Here is a 27,959-nt window from a genome sequence, read left to right as displayed (position 1 = left end):
CTTTACAATAAAATGACGCAGTGGAAATTCGCCCACAATTTGTTTTATTTTGAAACGCCCGAAAGGAAATGGTTTTTTTCCGACCCCACGGTGACTTGACCGACTTCGTCCTGCTCTCCACTGTGGATTTACATACCCTGATTTCCGTGGGACTGGGAAGAGAAGGGGGAGGGCGGTGAGCCTTTCAGGAACTGAGGAAGCAGGCGCAAACGGCATAACTTAACAAATTAACAACTTGTGTGCTCGCCGTCGCTTCTGTGGCGCCTCCTGCCTTCTGTCGGAATAACGGCTGCTTTTCTGCTCTTCTGGCTCTTCGCTTCTCTCGCTGGATCATTTTCCTATACTGGAGGAGGGCTGGGAGTTTTTTCGGAGGAGACGGGAAGCAGCTTGAGTTTAACCCGGTTGGAAGGGCTGTGGCCATGGCCGGGGGTGGTGGTGGCGGCGGCAGTGGGGCTTCTCCGTTGGGCCACGCACCGCCGATGTGGTATCACCGGGACCTGAGTCGAGCGGCGGCCGAGGAGCTGCTTGCCCGAGCCGGTAGAGACGGGAGCTTCCTGGTGCGGGACAGTGAGAGTGTCAACGGGGCTTACGCTTTGTGTGTACTGTAAGTAACTTCGTCGGCCTCGTTGTGCTTTGTTTACCTTGGCTTTAGCTAGCACACATGACCAAAAGGGGTCATGGTGTGTTCTCTGTAATTCTGCAAACTTTATAAACTCCTCTCTTTCTGTTTTTTTACTCCATCATTAACTTTTCTGCAGTAGACGCGATCAAACTGTAGCTGAAGTGTGCCTAGCAAAGCGTTAAGTTGTTTGTTTACTTTCTTCTGGAAGCCAAAGACAGGGATAGAGAGACTGCCTGTCTGCCCTGCAGTGAAACCCCAGCATGGCACACAACTTTAGGGCTGTCCCTGTCTGTCTTGTGTCTGATGTGGTCGCCTGCAGCGCCCTTTTTACAGGACTCTGCTGCAATCAGCCTGCGGGCTGTGAGCAGTGGCATTAAACTGAATGGTCGTGGAGGTAAATATAAGCATGCATGGGCTGGTGAAGCTTTGCTTTAATTTGAGGTCGGAGATGTGGTGAAAGAATGGGCCTATCCGAGGAGCTGTACATAATATAGTATATCATGAAATGACACAATATCAAAGGACAGTTAAGAGCGTCTGTACTTAGAGGGAGTTAGGGCAGCCACCTTGTTAAATAAATGACGAAAGACTGCCCATTCATTACACAATGGGGACTTTTCCACCAAACACCTACATGTGTAACAGTAACACAACAGTGCATTCACCTGAGAAACTGATGCAGGAACAGTGCTGTCAGTGTCAACAGTGGTTGAGGCAATGTTAAATGAACCATGGCAAAGGGGTCTTTAACTACAAATGACTAAAAGGACTTACAGCCACACACATAGAATACACACTGTTCAGGTTCAGAGAAATATCAGGCCCCTGACATTCACTTCACCTACATCCCCTATCTGATAAGTTTACCCCATGCTGAATCCCTGGGTGTGTAGTTTTTACACATGTAGTATACAGCTCATATACATCACCTGCTGATGGACTGCAAAAGAATTGAAACAGTGAGCTTGTTCAATCCACAAAAATTTGAACACTAACTTCTTTTAAAGTAAGCAAGTCAAATAATCACAGCTTATGGTGCTTCCTCTGTGATGTCAACCAAAAATATCAAATATCTTTTTGGGCTTTTGGAAAGTGCAGCTAATATAATGCAATATTTTTTTTGTTATGTAAACTGATTGCTGCTATGGTCATGCGTTCTCACATCTCTTTTAAAAGCGTATAGTAGGTCAGATATGTCACCGCTAATTGTGCTCGTCATTCAGTGGGTCACTCTGTGACCGACAGCATTCCTCGCATCCATGCATCATTAGTTTCCGGATTTATTAGTGCCTCCACCTCTCCCTTCCTCTCCCCTTTCACCTTTCACAGTACTGACTTTGTTTCATCTCCGAAACGAAAAACAACTTCCAGGCAAATTACAGACAAACAATGCGAATGTTGTTTTTAAATCCAGAAGTTTTGGTTTCACATACACAAAAATAAGATGACAGAGTTTCACAGTTTACCGTACCGTTGAGACAAATGACAGCTACTGCAAGAATTGGCACTAACACGAACAGAAACTGCTATAATCTTCAAAGATGAACTTTTCATTGTTGACATTGTACGCCCGTCGTTTCCCACGTTGGCTGTAATTAAAGCAAGTGGTAAGTCAGAGGGTTTTTTCCAGCTTAGAGGAAGGCCTTTGACGGATGACTATCCGAGAATAAAAATTCCTTGTATTTGAATACAATGACTCACATGAGCAACAAAAAAAAAGAGAAGTAATTTGATTCTGAGTGCAAATCGGGAATGTCAGAAGCAGTTTGACAAAATGTACACATATCTTTTCAATAATTACGCTTACCTAGTGGCGTGTGTGACAGTTGTTGCGATTCATTGCTTGCCAAGAAACCCAAGCTTGAGCATTAATTATGTGCCTATATTACCCACAAACAAGAAGATGAATGTGCAATTTAAAATAAAGGTGGAGCATATTTGCTGTAAAGCATTTTCTCTGTGAATGTTATTGTGAGTGCGAATCGCACTGATTAATTGAACATTATTTGCAAAGCACCCTTGTAGGCCACTCACAGAGATGAACCAGTGCTGCTAGGAAAACCAGAAAGAAGTGGCTCACTTCTCGAGAACACGGATGACTTGGTGTTTCCCAGTAATGCCTCCAGCTAAAGAGAAAACGATTCGATGGTCAGACAAGACATTTATTTGTCGCCTTTGTCAAGTTTTGCACTCGCTGCTGTGTAAACCAGCGTTTCTAGGAAGTAAAATGTGAATCAGCAGATGTGTGGAAAGGTTTAACCATCGAACGGCACACTTTTTTTTTGTCACAGGGCCAGCGTGCCACTTTGGATGCTCAGAGGGCTGATGTGAGTGAAGCACATCCGCTCAATGTTTTCTTTATCTCACATTCACCTGATCACTATACCCCCCACTTAATCCACTGAAATGGTGCTTTTAATTCTATTATACAGAATTAAAAATAAAGTCCAATGAGTACGAATGTGACTTCTTTCAGTGGAATATACAGTGGACACCCACGAAATGCACAAACCAAGGATTTGTTTGTTTTTTTACCTGACAAGTCTTTTCAAAGTCGGACGTGTAACTTATAGACAGGGACACACACACTTCCTTTTTGAGGTCTTAGGAGACCCTGGTGCATTTAGGAAGTGTTTCCACTTGTTTCGACTGGCTGACTCTTGATACTTTCGTTAGCCAAGCATTAGCCTTTCACTTCCTCTTATAGTGACTTTGGATTTTGTGTGTCTGCATGCAAGTTTAATACTCGTGTTTAGTATTTGTGAGCTATGAATGTTTTAATTTGCGTGGATGCAGTACGAGTCCAATGTAGCATGTTAAAGCTCTCAATGATTAGCACACAGTTCTGTAACATCATTGGCTTACACATTTTAAGACTCTGTATAAGACGGGAAAGGTGCCGGCAGTGAGATGAGCTTATATGCTAATAGTTTTGAGTGTATGCTAGTCCCTGTCTCTCAGCTGTTTTCTGTTTTTGCTGTCAGGAATACGGTCGTTACTATCAGTTTAACACGTCTTAACTTGCCAGGGTTCAGGATGCCTCTGTGTAACTGTGTGTATGTGTGTGTGTGTGCATTTCAAACGTACAAGTTTGTGTGCAGACATTCCTCATGTAGAAAGTGTGTTTTGCTCTTTGTAGAGTTTTCAAATTCTCCTTTTTTTTTCTAAACTTCTTTCCAGTACACAGAGAATCCCTTCCCATTTAGTCTGATATTGTCTATCTAAGTAATTTGAAACAATATCTGCTGTCTGCTTACTGTCCTTATGTCAGTTGTCATTGAGTGAAAAATCCCTCTGAAAGAGACTCGTTTCTCCTTAACCACATCTTCTTCTTTTATAAAATGTATTTAGCTTGTCAGTTTCTTCAGAAAACAAGACTCAAGTTCACTTTCACATGTATTTTCTGTTTTGCTATGGTAATCAGTTTGTACTTGATGTTGATTGCCAAATGAACTGTCATTACTATTACTACCAACTATGGCTACGCACATTCATCTATCCATTAATTTTCTTCTGCTTAGTCAGTTAAAGTAAAGTGTGGGTGCCGAATCCCAGCTGACATGCGGCGAGAGATGGGGCATACCCCAGTCTTTAACATTGGTGTCACAGAGACATTCATACCTACAGGTAGCCTAACATGCATGTCTTTGTGGACTTGCAACTGCGTTTGCCTCAAGCCGCTTTATGCTGTAAGGTAGTGACCCTAGAATAATAGCAGGAAAACCCCAACAATCATACGGCATCCTTTGAGTGAGCACTTGGCAACAGTGGAAAGGAAAGGAGATGGTCTGCCTCAGACACTTCTCAGGAGAGAAGCCTCCTTTAGCCTAATTCTGCCAGAAGTCTCTTCCTGTTAAAAGCGAGTTTTTCTTTTCCACTATTGATTAGTGCTCACTCATAGGCGGTCCTCTGATTGTTGGGTTTCTCTCTCAATCCCGTAGGCTCTTCACCTTACACTGTAAAGTGCTTTGAAGTGGCTGTTGTGAATTGGTGCTATATAAATAAAACAGAATTGAATTGAATGTTTCCCTCTCGCTAGCTGTGAATTGACCGCAGTATTACTTCCACTTTTCTCACATGGGGGCAACTGGACATGACACAGACTTTCCAGTAGCTAGCTGGCAAGTTAAAGGCTATTCAGTGTCCTAAGTGAATGAGTGGGACATTCGCATTCTCACATACGTCTCTGTTTGGTAGTTCAGGGCTGCGGTGCATGAATGGGTATTAATTATGTATTTAGCGGTCACGTGATCAGACAGAAGAGACTGAGGCTAAACCCTAAATCTAAATTCATTGCTCTTCTAAATCCAGAAGAGCGATGGTAATTTCCCAAATTGGCTGCAGCAACATGCCTGCCAAATACGTGAAGGGGGGAAAAAAGCAGTATGCATATATCTATTGTTTGTGCTCATACCAAATATTTCTATGCAGATTTTTTTTTCTGCTAATCACATGCTCCATGAAGTGTCTTAATCAAAAACAACGTCTCCATAGTGCTATTGTTAGCAATACAGTGATAGCAGGAAATGAATCGTCAGTGTAAGTCACACTGTAGTGCAGTAATACACACAGTATTTACTGTGCTTGTTCAGGAATGGCCTCTTGCATTTTTGGTAGTACGTGACGACAAGGACGGAGAAGGCTGTAAGGAGTAATCTTAGCTTTTGATTGTTGTATTTCAAGGAAAACCTAGTTGGGTTTTGCCAAGATAGGCTTCTGTTTGAGCTTTGAAGACAGATTCACGCTGTGTATATTCTTAGAAGAGGTTTCCCTCTAAACTAACAGAACAGAGTGAGCCAGTAGGGTAGTCCTTATCCTTTCACACAGGCCATTGTTGACAACACTCATAAGCTGTATACTGTGAGCCTATCTCTGGCCCACGACAACCCTCACTCTCTTTCTCTGACCCCCTTCCCCTCTGTTAACTTTACGGCCGTTGAAACAATAGTATTTACTTCACAGACCTGCAGAGAATCTCATCAGCTGCCAACAGGAAAACAAACACACAGAGGCACACAAACACATTGTACACCGCAGTGACGCTTGCGTATGGATTTTGTGCCACTCGGTCTTCATGCTATTGTGTTTAAAATGTGACAGGATTGAATGTGGGTTTGATTTTAGAGGAACAAATATTTATCTGGTCCCGTTAGTTTGAGCTGATATGGAGCTATTATTTGCAACAATTTGCAAAACAATGCGCTGTTTATGAATTCGGTCAACGTGGGAACTTGTGCTCGGTTCAACATTTTGCTCCTTTTCAGCGCCTAAATTTAAAATTTTTTGGATATTACTAGAGTAGCTTTGCATTTTTCCGCTTGTGTGTAAAATAATCTGTTTTTACTAAAGTCTATCTTAAATGGAGTGTTTATATTATTTTTTATTTTTTGACCAGGAAGTGAAGTGAGATAAAGAATCTCTTTTACGAGAGCTTCCTGCTCCGTGATAAGCAGCGTTAACCTAGTTGTTTTTGTTTTTGTTTTTATAAACGGGAGAATATGAGTGTCCTAGTAAACGCCTGCACAAGCATGAAATCATGCAAAATCCACACAGGACAGTCCTGCCAGGTTCAAACCAGGACTCTCTTGTTGTGAGACAAAAGTTAAATCGCTTATTTAACAACCAAGTCCAGAGGTTTAAAATAATAGTGATTTTGCAAGTGCAAATCAAAAATCATTAGTTAATTCTGCAGCATGACAATGATGAAGCTCCCAAAATGTTTTTTTTTTTAAGATGCCATTAAAAGTTCAATACAGGCCCAATCATTTTCCTACAAATGCTATTTAATAACCAAGTTAAACATCCAACAGCTCAAGCAGACTGTGACTCTCGTTGGGATCTGGTCATGATCAAAACCATTTGCATGGTGGTCTGAGAGGAATGTGAGAAGCATCACCAAACAAAAAGTTTAGTTTTTAACTTTCTTATACATTGTTGTTGAGATCATTTTATATTTTATTCCAGTCCGTGTTTTAGCTCCTGCAGCACACTGACCTGGAAAAGCCGGAAAAGCAGCTGGGTTTTGAATTCCCAACATGGATTTATCCCTCTCTCCATTTATACACACACAGGCATACTGTAAATAAGCGTGGTGTTGAAGCAGAAGTTTAAAAAAAAAAGACTTTGGTGTTAGGCTGGAAACTTCGAAACTTCTGAACTGAGAACACCAATGAATCAAAAACCACAATGTTTGCTTGGCAAATCAAAAATTTTGCGGTCGGTCCACTGGACCGGCAGAAGCACAGGCATGAAAATCATTAAGCTTTAGCTTGTGGCTGTGGGCGTGTAGTCACGCCTGGGCCAGCCGCAGTGTCAGAACATTGATCTGTGATTGGTCGATGGGGGAGAAAAAGGAGCCTGAGGTTCAGTCAAATCAGTCTGATTTGCAGTGGTTTAATGCAACAGAGGCGTACTTTCATTTATCATTTAGATTCTGACGTCTACTCCATTTTAGTTTTGTTTTTAACTGTTGTCAATACTTTATGATGTACAAACACTCAGCTCTGCTTTACTGTACCGTGCTACTGTAAGTATAAAGCATGCTCACTGTGACAGACAGCAACAGGTTTAAGCTACGCCGTCTAAACCCTCCTCACTCCCATGCATACAATCACACATGCTGTCCACTAAGGTCGAGTACAGTTGTGTGTGTGTGTGTGTGTGTGTGTGTGTGTGTGTGAGTGTGAACTGAAAATAAAGATATTCAAATTTACGTAGAGTCATAAAAAATAGAAAAAAATTCTCTGTACTTCTGCGTCCACCTGTGTTTTATTTCCACTTCATTTGCTGCCACTTTCTGCCCTTGTCCTCTCTTTGATTCAGCTCCCCTGACTTCTTTTTACTCTCTCTTTCTTTGCCTGTAGGTTTCAGAAGCACGTCCACACATACAGGATATTACCAGATGACGAAGGTTTTCTGGCAGTGCAGGTACAGTAAAGACACTCTCACACTCGTGCTTTCAGCAGCAGCTGGCAGGCAGAGATGCTTTCGTTGGCTCTGAGCTCCCTCTCTTACACACACACACCAACAGCAGGGTCTTTGTGCCTTGTGCTCAACAGCTGTGAATACCAGCTACCAGCAACCTCACACACGCGAAACACAACACAGGGCTTCGAATCATGTGGCCACAGCACAGCTGTCTTGTCTCACTGCTGTATGAGTTTTGGGGTCTTCAGCTGTGACGCTGAAAAGTCTCATTTTAATTTATCCGATTGAGTTTGTGGCTTCTTCCTGGTTTGAATTATATTTAGCCTACAGGGCTGCAATTGCTTACAAAACATTCATTGTGGAACAATGGAGGCTACCAGAAGGTTGGGCAATGTGACTTCTTGTAGCCACGGTGTTTGGATGAACTTAATGCATCTGTCTCTTGTTTCCCTTCCTTCCTCGCGCTCTCAGACCTCTCAGGGCGTGCAGCCTAAGCGGTTTAAGACTCTGCCAGAGCTGGTGTCATTGTACCTGCAGCCCAGCCAGGGTCTGGTCACCACCCTGCTTTACCCCGTGGAGAGAGAGGAGACAGCTGTCAGTGACGATAGGGACTATTCCGGTAATTTCAGAGCTAACGCAAACACACATGCCCAGATGGGGTGTCCTCGTCATCGCATGTTAACCGTGACGTTCTGTGTACTTCTGACTGGTAGATGGAGAGGATGAGAAGCCGCCCCTCCCCCCTCGCTCTTCCTCCACCTCCACTCCCCCTGGACCAGACACACCCACAGACAGGTACAAAGTCCACAGAGAGAAACATCTGATTGTGTCCTGTTTATAACTGTAGGGAGCTTAATCACAAACTACCTGCAACCACCAACCGCGTCACTCGGAAGTCACGGAAGTCACACAGGGGAAGTATGTCGCTTCATTGTGAATTATGTCACAGACGTATTGAAAATCACATAATCTCACACATGCTCACAAAAATAATAAGGAAGCGTTATTATGGTGATATGAACACACACGTTACTCAGTGACTTTGTTTGTTCCAGTTTATATGGCTACACACGCACGCGCACACAGATTATCAACTATTAAAAGCACTCGTTCACACAACTTCATGCACGCTCATTAACACATACTTCCTCTCTGTCTGCATTAAGAAGGTAAACCACATCCTGCTAGAAACCACGGCGTTCACGGATGGTGTGCGGCTTTGATGAGGTGCGGGCTCTAGTTGTCGGGCGCACACAGACGCGTACATTTCAAATCCCTGTCAGTTAATAATACTACTAATAAATTTTTGACATTTCCCTTATGTGATAAATAAATACACTTTTACAGTTTTTTCAGTGGGAACCAAACCGATTCACACAACAGTTGGTGAAGTAACAGAAACTTATGCATTACCTAACCTTGGTTAAAGTGTCAGCCAGTGAAACAATATCTTCCTTTCAGTTCTTTTAGTTGTTCTCTCTCGAGCTGCCATAGAAGGAAATCAACAATGCAAAATGAGCATAAAATGCATTACAGTTTAGAGGAAGTAAAGGGAGCACACATGCATGTCCTTTAAAAATCCTCAGGGACTTTGCGTGGTACAGCAAAATATAGCTTACATGGAAGCCATGGTGTGGATCGTATGAAAGGGTTGTAAATGCTGAAAATTAGTCTGTAAAAGGTGTTTTATTTTTTATAGGTTGGCCCTTTGCCAGTTCACGTGGTCCAGGGTGTCCATGAGTGTTCAGGCGGGCATAATTTAGCTCAGAGGAAGTATGTGACTCTTTAAAAAAAACAAAAAAAAAAACAAAGTCGCGACTACACAGATGCCAACTCTCTCGCCGACGGGCGCACACACTCATCCTACTTCTGGCAAACTGTGACGTCCATCTTTATTTTCCTTTCCAAGGGGTGTGGAGCATCTGCAGATTTAGCAACTATTCTTTTTTTTAAGTATCACCTGGAACTTTAAATAACTCCGTGTGACTTCTAGCAGTAAATGCATCAATGTAATACTACAGAGCAAATAAACAAAATCAAGAAATATGGCAGACAGAAAACTGAACGGTAAAAAGCTCTAAGTAGGCCCCAAAATGTTTTCATGCTTATGTCATGCCTTTACAGAATTACTATGGTGCAACTTTGCCCAAGGCAGTGGAGAACACGTGTGTATAAAATGTGTAGCCCATCGTCAAAGCTGCAGTAGGTGTTAATTTATAAAAGACAAAATGTGGAAATTTACAGGCCCGTCTTGAAGCTCTCCCTTCTACCCACAGGTATAGATAGAAATAAGTAATTCTTGGCCTTTGTTCCACTGCAGCTTGCGTCCTACATTGGTTTCCTGTTTGTATTACTGTTCTTTCACCGCTACTTTATACCTCTCACCTAATCTGTTGTTTAAAAAAAACAGAAAATGAAGCTAGAGAAGGGCGATGCGACCAAAAATATTTATCACGATATATAATTGACACGAGACAAATTACTTTACAACTCCACAACTTTATTAGTGCAAAAAACCCCATCAATGTATTTTCACTTAAACAAGCAGCTTTTATGTGCATTAAAGTTATATAAAAATGTAACAGTGCAAATGCAAATTCTTTGCTAACAATTTAAGCAAAAGGCATTTCCAGTGGAAATTGGCCGACATATCCTCAGCATAACCATGTATAATATCCACAAAACTTAAAAAAAGGTTATGCACATACAATACGGTAATATTATGTTGAAGCACAGTACGTATCACTCCACCAGGCTCCTGCCTACGATAGCCGTAATGCTCCGAAAATCCATCAAATCAATCAATCAGCTTAGCAAAGTCGTACTAAAACATTTGACAGATTTTCGAGCGCCGTGCACATAAAATCGTTTCGAGGTCAGTAAACACAACCAGAATTCATACATAAGGCACACGGGATTATAAGGGGCACTGTCGATTTTCAGAAAAATCAAAGGATTGATTTTAAGTGTGCCGTATTTTCCAAAAAACAAGGTAATAACGGCGGCCCGCTAGCACGTTCTACCAAAAATAGTGCTTTGTTGTGTATCTGACAGATGAAAGCCAAACCAGTTCCACACCACTGAAGTTGCAGCATTTTTACAAACCAATTCTGGTTCATCTATTTCATTTAACGATCCGCTTTCGCCCTTCTCATTCTGCGTCGTCGCCATGCTTTTTACGCCATGTGCGTATGAAAACAAAGGCACTGCGCATGTGCGTTTTACCCATATTCTATCGCGATATTTCATTTTCTTATCGTTGCCCAACGTTATACCGGTATTACCGTGAACGGTATGATATGACCCAGCCCTAAATGGAGCCCAGAGGAGACACATCAAAGAGTCTAGTTTTCTCTCAATCACTTTAAATAAACGCCACTAAAACTTTTTTATTTTGTTTTTTTTCCCTGAACACACCAAAACCATCTGTGCCTTCCTGGACTTTAAATCACTAATGCATCGTTATTATTTGAAGCCTCCTTGTATTCTCATACACATACCAGCATTTGGAAATGATGTTCATGTGGTGGTTATAAATGGTTTCTTTGAATATGTTTTAGTACTCCAGCAGCTAATGGCCTGAGCACCATCTCCCACGAGTATCTGAAGGGCAGCTACGCTTTGGACCTTGAAGCAGTCAAACAGGGGGCCTCATCCCTGCCTCATCTCAACAAGACACTAGTGGCCTCCTGCAAACGCCTTAATGGGTAAGCAGCAGCACATCTGCACATGTGCAATATTTTAGAAAGCTGTCAAAACGAATTTAAAACTGCAAATCATACTGGTATTTAATAGGCAAGTAACACACTGAATTCCCTTTTTATACCCAAATTTGAGCACAGAGACCTGAAAAAGTCAGAAATTAATTAAGATTGTAAAAAAACACTGTTATCTGTAATTTGGCATTAAAAATAATAATGCACTTAATAGCTGTTCCTCTTTTTGTTTTGTTTTGCATTTTGTTATTTAAAAATATCATTATAATTAAAGAGCTTGTACAGACTGGTGGGTTGTGCATTAAAAGACACACAAAAATGATTTAGGTGATTATGAGTATAATTAATTTAGGGCATCTGTGGCATAAACCTTACATTAGTGGTGGTCTAATAAACTTGTGAAGCATTGTATATTATGTAGTGTTATATTCTGTCGGTTTCCTGATTGACTGACTGCCAAAGATTCACACCTCTCGGCCCACAGAGCTATCTGCTTCCTTAAATCAGCTCTAGGGGGTTTTTTTTGGGTTTTTTTGCACGTTTAAACACTGTGATGATCCGCAGGAAATCAGCTTGATTTCAGAAATGTTACTGTATGAAGACATAAGTGCAGAAAGAAGCTGTGAGGTAAATATGTGAATCTCTCTCTGCTCCCTCAAATAGAGAGGTGGATAAAGTTCTGTCAGGCCTGGAGATCCTGTCTAAAGTGTTTGATCAGCAAAGCGCTTTCATGGTCTCCAAAATGATCCAACAGGTACAGGTACTCTTCGCTTTTTTTAAAAGTGTGTGGTTGTGTGTGTCTTTGTTTGCGCAATCGCAGAATCTTACCCTCCTTTTTATTATCCTATATCCCATAACAAACTGTTACACGCGGTGATTTTATTATTTTTTCCCTTACTTTATCACACACATGTAAAAGCCTTGGTAACTTCTTAACACTTAACAGTGTTGTTATTAAAGCCCTTCTTCCAGATCATAGCTAAAATTATTATATTTGCCAACCCGTAAAGTTGAGGATTGCTCGCTTGTGGTGGGCTTTACGCTTCGTTTCAGAGAAGATAGAGTGTGAGTCATGATGTCCTTTAAATATCCCCGTAGCGCTCCTGCTAGAAACTTGGTATTAAGGAAAGCTTCTGTATACAGAACAGGCAAATAAAATATATAATCTGATTTTGCATGCATGTGTTATTCTTTGTAATTAAAAACATTTTCGTGTGGTTGGACAGAGAGTAGAGCCGATTAGTGGCCCAGCAAAATTCTTGATTTGAAGTTCAGGAGTCACTTTAGTCATCAAGCAAGGACTGACAATGAGTTTGACTAAAATTTGAATAAAAACCGATTTTAGGCTGGTTTAGACTGAATAACCTTAAGACTGCTCTGTATATAAGTAAGTGTGTTTGCTGTGCAGTTTTAAGGCTGCTCTTTTTACATGCACTCTTTTTGCGGATTACATGGACTCTAATGGGTTTTTTTTGTCTCCATCAGTCAGTGAATCAGGGTGGAGACCAGGAACTGGAGAACCTTGTGACCAAGTTGGCGATTCTCAAAGACCTGCTGTCCTCCATAGAAAAGAAGGTACGCACAGACGGCACATTTAACAGCTGTGATGGCGGCTATTGTTTTCACTTTGTGAGTCATCAGGAAAAAATGTGGTACAGTAGCAGGATCTGCCACGGCTCTGAGTCCTCTGACAGGTGTTTCTGCAATCTGTAAACAAAAGCTTGTCAGCACAGTAGAGTTCAGTGGTGCCAGATGAAGTCATGAAACTTTATTGCTTTGTAGTTGAGATTAGAGTAAAAAATCTAAATGAAAAAGTGAGCATCGAGTGTGAAGATTGGTGTGCTCTCACCTTACTTTCTATTTTCTCTATGTACTTAGTCTAGTAGTTTGGAGATGGTTTGTTTAGATAACCCTCTCCATATGATGGATCATCTGTCTAGAAGCCCTGCAGGGTGTGCTTGTAGCGCAACACGTGACGTTCTCTCCTTTTGAGGCTTTTACATACAGCACATATAAACCACGCAGAAGGAAAGAGACAGGGTTGGGATATCGCTCGACTTCCCTTTAGAAGCCCTACAAGTCAGCAAAGACCTGATGTGTTAATGAGAGTCTGAGACTTTACAAGTAGAAAAGTGGACCCAATACGCTCATGTTCAGGTTACTGTTTTTATTCTTGGAGTCGGCTAGAGTAACTGTCCATGATTCACAGTTCAGAATAACCCTTATTTATATTACAAACACAAGGTTTGAGACTCGTTTTAAGGATGATGCCTTCGTTTCACATTATAAAGAGCCAGAAGAGAATAATAATAATAATAAATTAAATCTCCTGTTTACAAGGTGCACTGTGTTCTACTTTGTTCTACTTTGTCACTTGAGAGGGGGGGGGCTTTCACTGGCTCGGGAGGAAATGGCCTCAATGTAGTAAGGCTACATGTCCAGACGATGATACTGGTTCCACCTTCCCTGCTCCTGTTAGATCACATCCAGGAAATAGGAAACCTTTTCCTTGCTGACACAAACCCTGAGACTCAAAATGTTACAGTTTTATTTTCTTTTTTTTTTTTCTGTACCTTATTCTTATCCTCCAACTCTCTTTTTATTCTGTTCTTTAAATTAATTGTTTCTCCACCTGCGTGTTTGCCTCTTTCTGATACCCCTCAGGCCCTGAAAGCTCTACAGGACATGAGTTTGACCTCTCCATGCTCCCCCCCTCCTCTGCACTCCATGCGTCACAGCAAATCCATTCCTGTGCAGGCCTTCGAGGTATGCACCGACATCCACCAAACATGCACGCCTACATACTGTACTTCATTACCGGCTGTCTCACTGCAATGTGATGTAGGTCAATATCATGGCAAATGAAATTAAGTATTGCCCTTAAAGTCAAATTGCTCTGTGGACATTAAAGCTCCCTTCTGCCAATTTGGGTAAGCATCTTTTTAAGCAATCTTTTTTTTCTTTCTTTTTTTGTATGTAGAAAACCCTGAGATTTATTTTCTGTATTTAATTTCTGAAATGTTATTGTCAGGCAGTGGTATTTAATATGACAGATGGCATAAACTGAAGTAAAATAGGCTAAAAAGTCATGCATTTCTCAGCACAGGAATTTTAGCAGCAGATGTGATGTGAGGCCAAAAGAATGTTTTTGAAATGCATTTCCAGCTTACGTCATCACTGTCGCAGCATTTTATCACATTTCCTTGTAAAAACATGAATTTAAGTGAGGCAGTTTTGATGTGCTGTGTATAAGACTGTAATAGTTTTATTATGAAAAGTACCAGCTGCATGGAGTGCAAATGTTAATGCTGAAGGAAGACTGAGAAAAGGAAAAAAAGGAACACGTTAAGATGATATAAATGGCTTTCACTTTGAGAAAAGTGGTGAACTAAGTGTGAAAAGGGTAGAAGGAAAAAATGTCAGGGAGGACGTGGGGGAAGGAGGTGACACACAGAGTTGAGAGATGAGTCGAGAGATGCTTGATTGAAATATTGGCTGTTGGCTAAGCCTGCGTTCTCTGTGGCGACATCCTTTCAGTAGTTTCCTGTTGCACACAAGTGCTACGCTAAGGAGATGCGGCGTCTGATCTGCCTTGTGACACCCAAACACAGAAGCACTCAGTGACTCAGAGTAAGAGTGAGTGTACGCCATCTGTTTAAACTTTTTTCCAGTCTTGCGGTTCTTAGTAAGACCTATACATCAAAAAAAATGCGTGTGCGAAGAAGCTGGTGTGTTGCTAAAGGAGGTTGGCAGTTTGGTGGCCGTCTTTCTCAGTTCCTCCAGTCTGTCTGCTGAAGTGTCCTTGGGCATTACACTGATCCTCAAATTGCCCCAGATAACTGATGTGTGAAAGAAAGTTTCTCTATGAATAGAATCAGATCATTTCTCTTTGTGGATATGAATCTAAAACCAGAATTTGGATATTTACTATGATCATCAACATTTTATTCATGCGTTTTCTCATCTTCGAGGCTGCGTATGACTAAAGTAGATCTAATACTGCTCTGTGCTTCGTTTTAGAGACCCCTGGTGGAGGGTAGATTATCTCAGTAGACACATAGGGTTTACAGAAGCATGCTCAGTATGCGTTTAAGTGAGTTTAAACTTTCTCCTGTGGCTCATTGCAGGTGAAGCTCGACGTTTACCTGGCGGAGCTGACGAAGATCGGAAAGAGTCAGAAGTACACGCTGTCTGTGGACGTAGAGGGAGGAAGGCTGGTAGTAATGAAGAAGGTGAAGGACAATCAAGAGGACTGGATCACCTACACACATGACAAAAGTAAGGATTGGGGCACCATTCACACAGAAAAAAGTATGTCCATTATAGGATTTTAATCTCGCCATCCAACTTGAACCTTCTTTAACCCTCCAAATCTGTTACATGACCTTTTTTTCCCTGAATTTATCTGCAACTTCCCATCTCTAACTCGCTGTCCGTTCGCCTCTGTGTCTTTCAGTACGTCAGCTGATCAAGTCTCAGCGGGTGCAGAATAAACTGGGCATTGTGTTTGAGAAGGAGAAGGATAAGAGCCAGAGGAAAGACTTCATCTTTGCTAGTGCCAAGGTCTGCACACAAGAAACAAATGGACACATAAAACTGCTATTTTACAGCTATTCATAGATAACTTACAGTTAACATGCCGCCTTCAAACTGAAGATTTTGCAGTAACATTGCCAGAGTTATTGCACAGGCTTATATGCATTTCTCTGCTATGAATTCAGTCTGCACTGAGACTCTTTGTACAAAATTAAAAACCTGCTGTTAATCAGTGAGGTAATGTTGTCATGTGCACCTGTTTAGCTGTTCGTTAATACAAATATATAATCAGCCAATCATGTGGCAGAAACTCAGAGTATTTATACATGTAGATATGACAATCACAACCTACTGAAGTTCAAAGTGAGCATCAGAGCAAGGTAGAAAGGTGATTTAAGTGAGTTTGAACATGGCATGATTATTGTTGCCAGATCTGGGTGTTTCAGAAACTGATGATCTGCTGGGATTTTCCCCCACGAACCCATCTCTAGGGTTTACAAATAATGGTTTGAAAAAGAGAAGAATAAAGAATTAAGTCAGTTGTGTAAGCAAGAGGGGGTCCAAGCTGGTATTATTAGCAGAGTGTAACCAGTGACGTGGTTGGTAAGTGTATAGAATATAAAGATGTTCAGAGGAACTTCAGAATGACGGCTATCAGTGGCATCATCCGCTCACTGATGTGTGTTTGTGCCAGAAACGGGAGGCGTTCTGCCAGCTGCTGCAGCTGATGAAGAACAAGCATTCCAACCAGGACGAGCCAGACATGATCTCCATCTTCATAGGCACCTGGAATATGGGTTAGTCACACTGAATGACTCGCCTTAATGGCTACAAATACATCTGAAAGTGTTCAAAGAGAAAGGAAACAGTTTGACCTTTTTCCTGTCGCTTTAGGCTCTGTACCTGCACCCAAAAACGTGGCCTCGTGGGTTTTGTGTCGTGGTCTCGGGAAGACACTGGACGAGATGACCGTCACCATCCCTCATGACCTGTATGTGTTTGGCAGCCAGGAAAATTCAGTGTGCGATCGGGAGTGGGTGGAGTCACTGCGCGCCCTGCTGAAAGAACAGACAGAACTGGATTATAAGCCGGTAAGGAAAGAAAGCCAACTGTTTATGGCTTGATGAATGTGTATGAAGAACATAAGGAGGTGTTGCGGATAACCCTCAGGCGAGTGCTGTTGTTGTACTTGAATGAAAAAAAGTTGATTTTTTTTTTTATTATGCAAATGTCATCATGTTTAGAAAAAGACAAATTTCCCACATTAGTTCTTGTCTGATCGTTTTTTCAGAACTGCATTTTTATGTTTGACTAATATGAGAAAAGAAACATTTTAAAACTTTTGTTTTATTGTAATGGATAGTTATAAAAAAATTCCTGTAAAAAATACAATAATTTCAAAACCTTAAAAAACAGAGTTATTTTTGAGGTTACACAACTTTCCTTTATCCTCTCCACACTTTAGTTCCTGTAACAAATATAGAGCTAAGTATAGGACTGTCTCTATACAAGCAGAAGTTTTTGCGGTTTGCATAAAAATGACCCTGTTTGAAGGGGAAAAAAAACTGAAGACAAGGGGGGAAAAAGGCTATTTCTGCATGGTGCGAAAACAGAAATGATGACTGTAGGTTCCTCATTGTGTCTCGTTCTCGTCTGCAGATCGCCGTGCAGACTCTGTGGAACATAAAACTTGCTGTGTTGGTGAAACCTGAACACGAGAACCGGATAAGCCACGTTGGGATGTCCAGTGTCAAGACGGGCATCGCCAATACCCTGGGTAACGGCTCTACTCTGTATTCCGTCTTTGCTATTCCTTCCTATGTCTTGCTTCCTGCTTCAAATGTAGGAGGAAATAGCTCTGATTTCCTGTCTTAACAATGGCCTCCTTGAGCAGTGTTCATGACTGAATCACTTGTTAGTTGATTAAAAAATGTGGGACTTGTATTAGTAAGAAAATGTGAATCAAAATCTAAACTTTCACAAAAATCTTGAACTCATAAGAGAAAAAAACACAGATTTCCTTCAGCTCAGCAAACTGGAGCCGTTCATTGTTTCTCATATTTTAATATAAAACTGATCACAGCCAGATCCCCGGTGATCCTTTAAAAGTTTCTGTTAAGTAATGCTTGTAATTGCACCTAATTTGCTGTATTTTGATTTAATGTTTGATTTTATGGTTTCTAGGTAACAAAGGAGCAGTGGGCGTGTCTTTCATGTTCAATGGGACGTCGTTTGGCTTTGTCAACTGTCACTTGACATCAGGGAATGAAAAGATTGCCAGGTGCCCAACACGCTCTTATTTTTATTTTTATTTTTTTGTTTGTTTTAAGCCTCTCAATATCAACAACAGAGAATTCCTAAAGCAAAAGAAACTACACCCCCTTTTAATTCTAAGGTTTTATATCAGGAAATAATTCAAAAAAATCATCCGGTCCTTAGCACATCTTAGAACCAGGTAAATACAACCTTAGATGACATGTTACACTCTGATTATTTATTTTAGAACACAGGACAAAATCCCAAACACAGCAGCAAATCTTCAACAGAACAGCTGAAAAAGAGAAGAATGAAGGTGCTGCGATGTCCCAGTCAAAGTCTAGACCTCAACCTAACTTAAATACTGTGGCAGGACCTTAAAGAGATGAGCGTATACGTGTACAATCATACAAACACAATTACTGCAAGTTCATTGCTGCTAAAATTGGCTCCACAAGCTTCAGAATCAGAGATGCTTTGTTTTTCACGCATAGTTTCTGCATTTTGTCTTTCTTGTCAAATCAATAATGACACTGGGTAATAGTCATAATCTAATAATTCATCATAGTAATTGAAAGAGGCTGTGCTTTCTGTTTGCCATAAGTGTAAACTTGGTTTGGTTTTTCATTATAATTTGGTGAAAGCTTGTTTAAATGTCTTCTTACGTGTGACCTTTGACCTCTGCAGGAGGAACCAGAACTACCTTGATATCCTGCGGCTGCTTTCACTGGGAGACAAACAGCTGAGCTCCTTTGACATTTCGCTGCGCTTCACGCACCTCTTTTGGCTGGGAGACCTTAACTACAGGCTGGATATGGACATACAGGTGAAGCAGAAATAAATACAGGCAGCCTCCAAAACGTGGATGAAACTTTTCTGTCTGACCCTGTTTTTTGCGTGTGTGTTTGTGTGTGCAGGAGATTTTAAACTACATTAACAGGAAGGAGTTTGACCCCCTGCTGAAAGTGGACCAGCTCAACCTGGAGAGAGAGAAGAATAAAGTGTTTTTACGCTTTGGTTAGTGCTGGTTATGAATATCCTCACGAGTCAGAGCAGGATGTGTTTCAGTGTACAGAAATATAACAGTAATACCAGTGAAAAGTCAACACTAACAAAAGACTGCTGTCCTTAAAGCAGAGTTTCAGTGGTCTTATAAACACAACCGAAGGGATGACTCACACTTACCAAAAGCACCTGCTCAGCACTCTTGTTGTTCCCTGAATAGTTCACCATCAGCTCTGGTTTTTCTTTCCAGACTTCAGTGGTTCTTAAACTGTGGGCTGTGCCCTCGTGGTGGGGCACAGAGCCACTGCAGGAGGGGTGTAACCAGGGGGGAGGATGTGTGTTACGTTCCCCTGAGGGGTCTAGGCGGGGAGCGGGAAGTAACAAAAGTGACCGGGTCAGAAAAAGGAGTCAGGGAGGCAAAACAGTTAAATAAAACAGTTTTATTGAAGTAATTCAACTAAAAGAGACGGACAAGCCGTTATCACCATAAAAGAAACAAACAAAAACTCAGGCGTCGGTCAGTAAGGCAAAAAGTCAAAAGGAAAGCGCAGTTCACTAGCTGGGCCCACACAAAATGGCACTCTGGCCCAGAGCTCACCTTTCCCTGGGCTTAAATCTCCTTGATTACTGACGAGAGTCAGCTGCACAAAAGGGAAAGGTGGCACCTCAGGCAGAAGAGGTAGTGTGACACGCCCACACAGGCACCTTCAGGAGGAGGCCCTGCTAGGGCCGTAACAATGTGGAGTTAAACAAAGTTGGATAATTATGATTTTTACTGAGAAAGTGAACCGACGTTGGCTGTTTGCTGACATTTACTACACTGGAATTGAACTTGGACCCTTTTTTAATGTTAATGATTAATCCAAACAATAGAGTGGGTGTGTGGACTTGTTTTATCTTCTGAAGTGAGTAATTCAAGTCATTCACTGCTGAAGCCTTTTTCACTTTTAAACATTATTTAATCTTAACTCAATGCAATGAAGTCTGCACTAACACTGTGATCAGTGTGTGATATCACTGGGATTATTTGTTTTAGTAGGCAACTAAAAATCAGCCGTTGCCCTGCAATGTTGTCCAGTGATCCATGATGCCATGTAATAAATCCTTAAATACCAACCGATTACTGAGAACTTGGTCATGATTGCTAACCCGGGGTCATAAATACTGTGAATCGCACCTGCTGTTATATCAAAATTATAAATATTGTTATGAAATGCTAAACTTCGAACCTTTACTGAAGTGGATGTGTGTCTCTTTGCGTGCAGCGGAGGAAGAAATCTCGTTTCCGCCCACCTACCGTTACGAACGAGGCTCAAGAGATACGTATGTCTGGCAGAAGCAGAAGGCCACAGGGGTACGTTCCCTTTCTTACGTCAGAGCCACCTCTGATAAATTCTTTCTGTTCTTGTGCCTCGTCCTGATAATTCTGCTTTTCCGTCTGTCCCAGATGAGGACTAATGTTCCATCGTGGTGCGACAGGATTCTGTGGAAGTCTTACCCAGAAACACACATAGTCTGCAACTCCTATGGTGAGGATCATCAGAAGAAGAAAACCTTCATAATTTCACCTCATAATGCTAAGTGGACAGAAATTAAAGTTGTTGTTTATTTTTGTTTGTTTGTTTTTTTTGCCAGGCTGTACAGATGATGTTGTGACCAGTGATCATTCCCCTGTATTTGCTACATTTGAGGTGGGCGTGACCTCCCAGTTTGTCTCCAAAAAAGGTACAAATTTAATTTTGTTTCCTTTCTGTCACTTCCTCTACTTCCTGGTCTCACTTTATCTGGCTTTTCTTCCTCCCACAATCTTTTTGGAGTTCATTATTGTTATTATTCATGTTATTTAAGCGCTCCGTGTTCAACAAGTGACATTTAAAAGTGAGTGATTAAATACATGCCTGTCTGCACAACCCACACAGATCTTTCCTCCTCTTTCCATCTTCCTCCTCCTCCCTCCTGTCCACATACTTCTGCACAGGTTTGCCAAAGTCTTCAGAGCAGGCCTACATCGAGTTCGAGAGCATTGAGGCCATAGTAAAGACGGCGAGCAGGACCAAGTTCTTCATTGAGTTTTACTCCACTTGTCTGGAAGGTGAGGTGAATGTGATTGCACCTTTGCAGTGACTCTTTCATGCTCATAGACATAAATATAATGAGCAGTCTGACAGAAGGAGTTGCAGTAAAGCAACATGACCCAGAATGGATGCAATAAAAATGTTTTTGCTTCTTCTTATTTGTATCTTTCTCCCTCCCTCCTGGTCTCAGGCAGTCAGTATTACCTTTAAACTAGAATCCATAAAATCCATTTTTCACCTGTGTTGTGCCCCTGCCACCTGTCCACCATGTACTTTTAAATTAAAATGCAATGGGTACCTGAATCCTCACCCCGCTCTTTTCCCCACCGTCTTCCCTTTATCCTCTTCCCCTTCCTCTCGTCCCTGCATCTCTCTCTCTTTGTCTTTCTCTCTGTCTCTAATCCTTAGAGTTTAAGAAGAGTTACGAGAACGACAGTCAGAGCAGCGATAACGTGAACTTCCTGCGCGTGGGCTGGTCCAACAAGCAGTTAACAACACTCAAACCTCTTCTGTCAGAGATCGAGTACCTGCAGGATCAGCATCTCTTGCTAACAGTGAAATCACTGGATGGATACGAGTCCTACGGTATAAAGATTGTCTGTGCTTGTGGTTCTTTGAAGTTTAAAGGGAATCTAGTTTGCTGGAATCTAACAAATCTCCCCCACTCTTTTTAGGCGAGTGCGTGTTGGCTCTGAAGTCGATGATTGGCAGCACAGCACAACAGTTCCACACCTACCTGTCTCACCGTGGGGAGGAAACAGGAAATATCCGAGGGTCAATGAGGGTCAGAGTCCCTTCTGAAAGAATGGGAACCAGGGAGCGATTGTACGGTAATGCATTTTACACCTTAACACCAATTACCTACAAAGAGAGGAGATACTAAATGTCTTTCAAGCTTGCCGCATCCATCACTTGAACAGTTCCTGCCTGCATGTTTTCAAATTTGCAGACAGGAAGTGATGGATCTAGGGTTACAAGCATGTCACGTTTAGTTCTAAAACTGATTTTGTTGCTGTGTTTCAGAGTGGATCAGCGTGGATAAGGATGAGACGAGTGGACCTAAAGGGAAATCTGCTGTGGTATGCAGATCGGGGCATGAGTATGTGAAGTCAGTACACTCTCCTTTTTTTTGCACTTGATTTTTATTTAGAGTTCCCACACGTCAGTGGGGATTTTTCTGTATAGCGTATGTTGATGATGTGCTGGCATGTACCTAAATATCGATGCTTAAATACCTTAAGGGATTGAGTCGTAGCAGTCAGGTCTTTTTGTGAGTTTGTTGATGAATGCGTTTGAACAGCTGAGCCGGGTAACTTCAGGGTTAACCTTGAGTGGGTTTCTTCTTGAGTGGGTGACTTGCACTGATTATAGATCAACAGGTATAAAATCACCACTTGCTGACAGATCTAGTTGCATCACTAATCCTGAAAGAGCTCTCATACCTCTGTGTGCAGATAATAGGATGGTATCAAGATTTGTAATAGTGTCTGAAGTCTGCAGCTGAAAGATTAACAACTAAAACTGTCTCGTGCAAATTTGCACCTTATTTTAAAAAACACTCGATTATAACCCATCAGATTCTCCTTAATGATTGAGGCTTTTCTTCTTTCCTTCAAATAGGCTAAACCTCTTTTAAAGCATTACTGGCCATAAGATTTATAGCATGCACACATATCTGGTGCTTTTCCTGATTTATCATATTATAGTTTACTCCTTGCAAAATCAGCCACTCATCTGCTGGTACAATAATCAGTGGGACTGGTCAGATGTTGCCAACATGAACCTTTTCATGTGAATGTGCTGGTACCTAGATCGGGAAACCCTGTGTTTACTTAGACAGTTCGTGTGACCGCTTACCCTAACACTGGCGATCAGGGTGGTGGGGATGTTTTTAGAATCCACAGCAACTCAGACCAGTGACAGAGTTACAGAGCACGTCCCCAAGTGTTGAGGCACAGAGTGCATAAAACACACACTTTGCTGACTCAGAACTCTACACTTCCTCTGGCATTACCATCATGATACAAAATGTGCACCAGGAGCTTCGGTGCATGGGATTCCACACCCGAGCAAATACTGTACGTGCAGTGTGTAGGTGGCCTAGTATTTATTTCTATTTAGATGTATTTATGTGTTATATTGAATATCTGCATTAAAAAAAACACTGATAAAGATGATGCTTGATTATCCTGCACAGTGTGACTTGAGTACGACACAAAACACATTTTAAACCACGTGTTCATGTTTTTGTTTTGTTTACTATAAAATTTGGTCTTTTATGTTTTCTATGAATCTTTATGCAGTCTTCAGAAGTACCGCTACGGCACCTTTAGACAACATTCATTAGTTATTGAACATTAGTTATTAGAAGAGTTTGCCCTCAACAACAAAAGATGGTGTCAACAGACCTCGCACATTTTGATAGTCCGCTGTGTCACACGTTATAACATTGAGTCAGAATGGCAACTAGACACACCTGTAGGGTGCAGTCTCTCCATTTGTACGTTTATCTATTCGAACATCCTGCAAACATCGTGTTAGGAATGTCCTGAAACTGTCGTGACTTCTCTCTTGTCCCGCCTGCTGACTTGTTACGATGTGTTTTGAAAACAGGCCATCTGTGATTCGTAAGCCCCTCGGAGAGCTGGGAAAGGTCAGTGAAGAGGGAGAAAGGAACAGCAAAGAGGAGACCGCTGCAAGGTACTCATGACAGACACTTTCACTTAACACTTAACTATCACGTTAGGTTAGATCGTCTGATGCATTGTTGATGTGTGCAGATGAAAAGAGTTTTTACAACAGTTTCTGTGTTTATAATGAAGACCTAAACAGGACGGATCAGACAGCGATCCATCCATCAGCAAGAACAGCTACAATAATCCTGCCTACTACATCCTGGAGGGCGTTCCCAACCAGTCAGCTGCAGCCGTTTCACCTGAGCTTCTGCCCTCTCCTACCTCAGTCAACCCCCAGGCAGCTAAACCCCCTCCTCCCTCTGCCGGGGCGCGTTCCAAACCCCCCGGCGCAGCCTCGGGGCCCCCTCACCCACGCAGACAGGTTCGTGCCATTAGCGAGGAGAGCTCCTCAGAAGACGATGGAGGTGCTTGTGTTGTTGGGGCACAGGGAGGAGGTGTTGGAAGCACACTGAATCGACCTCCTCCTGACTTCCCCCCACCTCCTCTACCAAAGGGAGCCCTGGAGATGGTTCCCGAGGCCCCCTTCACCAAACCTCGCTCCCTTTACCCCGACCTGGCTGAGGTCAGGATCCCCGCAGCTGGCTCCGCTGCCCACGGAGATGCTTTCAGGCGAGGAGGAGTTGGAGCAGGGGCGCTAGACGACCAGTCGTGCTCTGTGCTCCAGATGGCAAAGACACTGAGTGACAGTGAGTTTCCTGGACAGCCTCCTCGTGCCCCCTCAGCACCGCCTCCTCTCAGGGGGCAGCCGATGGGTTTAGGTCTGGATGCCTGCCGCACCTTCCCACCTAGAAATCCCATCACAGAAAGTATAGCAGAGGATATGCCTGAGGAGGTAAGCAGTTCATGGGAAGTAATTCTGTTCAGTGTAAAACCGTTTCAGAGGCTGGAAGAAGCAATGCTGTGAGTTTTGCGTAGTTTTCTTTCAGGTGACTCCAGTTTTTGTGCAGTTTCTCACAAAAACACGAATATCTTCAACTTTGATGTTAAATATCAAAGCCTTTTACTGTAAGATGTGTCACCTTATTAGAGTGCAGAAAAGTAGAGGCAGTCTTAAGCTCTTAGTAATGTTGTTAGCATAAATGATGTGGCGGATGTGGCTCCTGCATTTAGTGGCTCCTGCATTGCATTTCTCCTCCGCAGGCACTTTGGGGCAGCAGTAGCTCATCTCTGTCTGTGGGGGAATCGTCAGTGGGCGAGTGGCTGCAGAGGCTGGGCCTGGAGCGGTATGAGCAGGGTCTTCTACACAACGGCTGGGACGATTTGGAGTTCCTCAGGTACATGAAGATCTAGGCTTTTATTTCCTCTGATAATGCAACAATAAATAAAATTGAAAGCAGTTCTTCATCATTAGATTCCCTTTTTTCCCCCCTCCTTTTTCCAGTGACATCACTGAGGAGGACCTGGAGGAGGCGGGTGTGCACGACCCCGCCCACAAGCGAATCCTGCTTGAGAGCCTCAGGCAGCAGCAGCAGCAGAAATAGACTGCATCAAACTGGTCCATGACTGGTCCAAACCGGCCTGGTACCACACCGGGCCCAATCTCAGCTCAACTGAACCGAGCTGGAACGTGCCAATCGATGCCAGACTGTGCCTTCTGAGAGAAATTGCACTCCATTTGTACTTTCAAAAACACTTTCTGAACCAACGTCCTTTGATTTTCACATGTACTTTATGTGTGTTGTCCTCATACACGTGGCCTTATTTAATGATAATCATTTCAGTCCTTCAAGCATCACTACATAACTTTGGCTTTTAAATCCAGAGAGGAGATCAGGTCAGACCCAACCTGCAGCTTCAAGTTGGCATTTAAAGCTTGTTTCCATTCGGCCTGAGAATCCTCTAACAGAGGATGACTTTGAGAAAGAGAAAAGAGGGCTTTGAAAACACACCACCTGTGTTGCACACCCTCGCTTTGGACTCTTAACTCATTCACTGCCATTGACGTCTATAGACGTCAATTACGTTTTCAATGGGAGGGGCTAGAATACAACCTCGGGCAGCTTGTCAGTGAACATCAGACTGCTTGAAATGTATTTTTCACAAAAAGCTCGTTTTCTCCCTTTTTTTGGTCAAAACAGGCATTTTTGGTGGAACCCACCACTCTTCTACAGCTGATTACTAAAAAACGGAAAATGGTAGAAACAAGCTTTTTTTTTTTTGGATGGAAGAAGAGAGTCTGTTCTTCATTTTGGTAGGTTCAGCGTTTATGTGATCATAACACACAGTTTTCTGTGGCTCTTCAAAAATGAGTAAAAATGCTCAAAAACCCTGGCAGTGAATGAGTTAACAACACTGGGTTCTTCCGAGTCTCAGATTTTTCTTCCTCCCACTCATAGTCACAACAAGACATCAGTGGGAATAATTAGAACAGTCGGAAGTAACATCCGCCCCAGAGCTCGGGCAGAGGAACCTTTTAACCTGTGTGATGGAGGAGAGCAGGAAGCGGTGATCGAAAGGAAACTAGAAAGTCAGGCTTAAGTGAGATAAACTCAATTTTTTTTCAGTTTGTGTATTCAGTTAATGATGTGCATTTATGGTTTTATCAATGTTTTTAATGATAAAGGGAATATCGAGCAAACCAAATTAACCCCGTTAGAGCTGAAGGTGTATTCCACCTGGGTGCAGCATGTTAGGTGACTGTGTTAGCCATCAACTTGTCAAGTCGCCTTTTTTTAAGTGGCCTGTTGCAGCTGGTTGTTATTGAAACAGTCAGTATAGGTCAATAAAATGAGGAGGCTAAATGGTGTAATTAATGCTGTACCAAGGTGAAATATGTCAAAGATTTTAGCCAAGTACATTTCTCATTCTCACATGTTGCCTGTGAAGATGCTGAATTTGAATTCACAGAAGAAAATGTATGTTATTGTTTGTTGCCTTGAAAACATGTCAGCATATTTTCTGCGTTTCATTTTCAAATATATAAATGGAGCAGCGTTCAGGCAAATTGGTTAAGGTAGCCAAATACATGAACTAATTCAACACCAAAACATTTGTTTTCTCTCTGACATTTTACTGTCATTTAGTTTGGGGGTTTTTTTTCTTAAATTACTCAACGCATTGCCTAGCTTTAGGATCATGGCACCTTTTACTCTTATGGGAGACGCTGTCAACTGACTGAAAACAGAAAACTCAGGTTTCTGCAGGTCAGGTGCGACGTCAGGGCTACTGTTTCTGGATGTGAGCAGCAGATGGCGCTGTTGCGCCACAAACCTGACCCTGGAAACCTGCGGAACACAGGACGAAGTATGCCAGTAGCGGTTACACTCCTTAGTCAAATTTGGTTTTAGATTTAGTTTTCAAGCAGTTAAAAGTCGGATAGTTTTATTTGTTCATAATTTCAATTTAAAAAAGAAAAGACCTTAAAGAGATGTGACTTCACCTCCACATGCCTAACACCTGCCTTCTTCTAAGGGGGATCACCAACACTAAGATGTGAATGTCATGTGTGTTTACTGCTGTCAACATAGTAAAGCATTCATCTCTAACTCTGTGAATGAGACCTTCATTCACGCCTCAAAGAGAGCCCCCTCCCACCCAAATACACTGTTGAATTATAACCTTTGACTCTACTCGCCTCTTATGTTTGTTTTTTTACAATGTGTCTAATCCTTTAACGGCCCAACCGTCACAGCACAGAGACTCTGGATCTGTCGTTCAGTTGTGTTAAATTTAAGTCTTTTTGAGCCTTTTCAGTGTTCTCAGTGATGTGTGTGTGTGTGTGTGTGTGTGTGCGTGCGTGTGTGTGTGTGTGTGTGTGTGTTTGTAAGTGGAAAAAAGAGACTTGTTGTTTTATCTGACACTCCATTTCTTGTTGTTTCTTCATGCAGTCTACGTCGGTTATGTTAAATTAATGTAAGTTGTTCACCCATGTATTTTTATTCAATTAAATTGTAATACCCTTACATATTTAAACATGAACTTATTCTCTTGTTTGTCGTCAGCAGAGGAAGCTGTGAGCTGTAGACCTGCTTCAAAAAAGAGAGAGCTGGGTTTACAAATCGCGCGTTTAACATTCTGTACCTCTTCCTTTAACAACAGTCCTTAAACCTTGACAGACTTCTGGGAGGGGAATGCTGTCCCGTTCTTGTCTGATATCAGATTCTGGCTGATCAGCAGTCCTTACTCT

General features: G+C 42.1%; 1 protein-coding gene across 5 annotated transcripts; it reads left to right on the top strand.

The window, feature by feature from the left end:
- The first annotated feature begins 114 nt into the window (after positions 1–114).
- On the top strand, positions 115–27,751 carry inppl1a (inositol polyphosphate phosphatase-like 1a). Of its 5 annotated transcripts, none has more exons than XM_080288812.1 (27): positions 115–604; positions 7,486–7,549; positions 8,021–8,168; positions 8,263–8,344; positions 11,110–11,256; positions 11,929–12,025; positions 12,751–12,840; positions 13,930–14,031; positions 15,393–15,543; positions 15,722–15,828; positions 16,496–16,598; positions 16,696–16,892; positions 17,461–17,578; positions 17,986–18,082; positions 18,745–18,883; positions 18,975–19,074; positions 20,328–20,416; positions 20,510–20,591; positions 20,698–20,787; positions 21,041–21,159; positions 21,548–21,722; positions 21,812–21,967; positions 22,161–22,236; positions 23,751–23,837; positions 23,960–24,665; positions 24,974–25,107; positions 25,215–27,751. In XM_080288812.1, the coding sequence occupies exons 1-27, from the start codon at positions 420–422 to the stop codon at positions 25,312–25,314; spliced, it is 3,741 nt and encodes a 1,246-aa protein (XP_080144938.1). In that variant the 5' UTR covers positions 115–419; the 3' UTR covers positions 25,315–27,751. The 5 variants fall into 5 exon arrangements, with proteins under 5 accessions (XP_080144938.1, XP_080144937.1, XP_080144936.1 ...); XM_080288811.1 differs by having other exon boundaries at positions 116–604; positions 11,929–12,019; positions 22,161–22,245; XM_080288810.1 differs by having other exon boundaries at positions 116–604; positions 22,161–22,245.
- Positions 27,752–27,959: the final 208 nt, after the last annotated feature.

The sequence above is a fragment of the Astatotilapia calliptera genome, chromosome 14, assembly GCF_964374335.1.
Source record: "Astatotilapia calliptera chromosome 14, fAstCal68.1, whole genome shotgun sequence".
Lineage (NCBI taxonomy): Eukaryota > Metazoa > Chordata > Actinopteri > Cichliformes > Cichlidae > Astatotilapia > Astatotilapia calliptera.
This window is presented reverse-complemented; position numbering and strand designations above follow the sequence as displayed.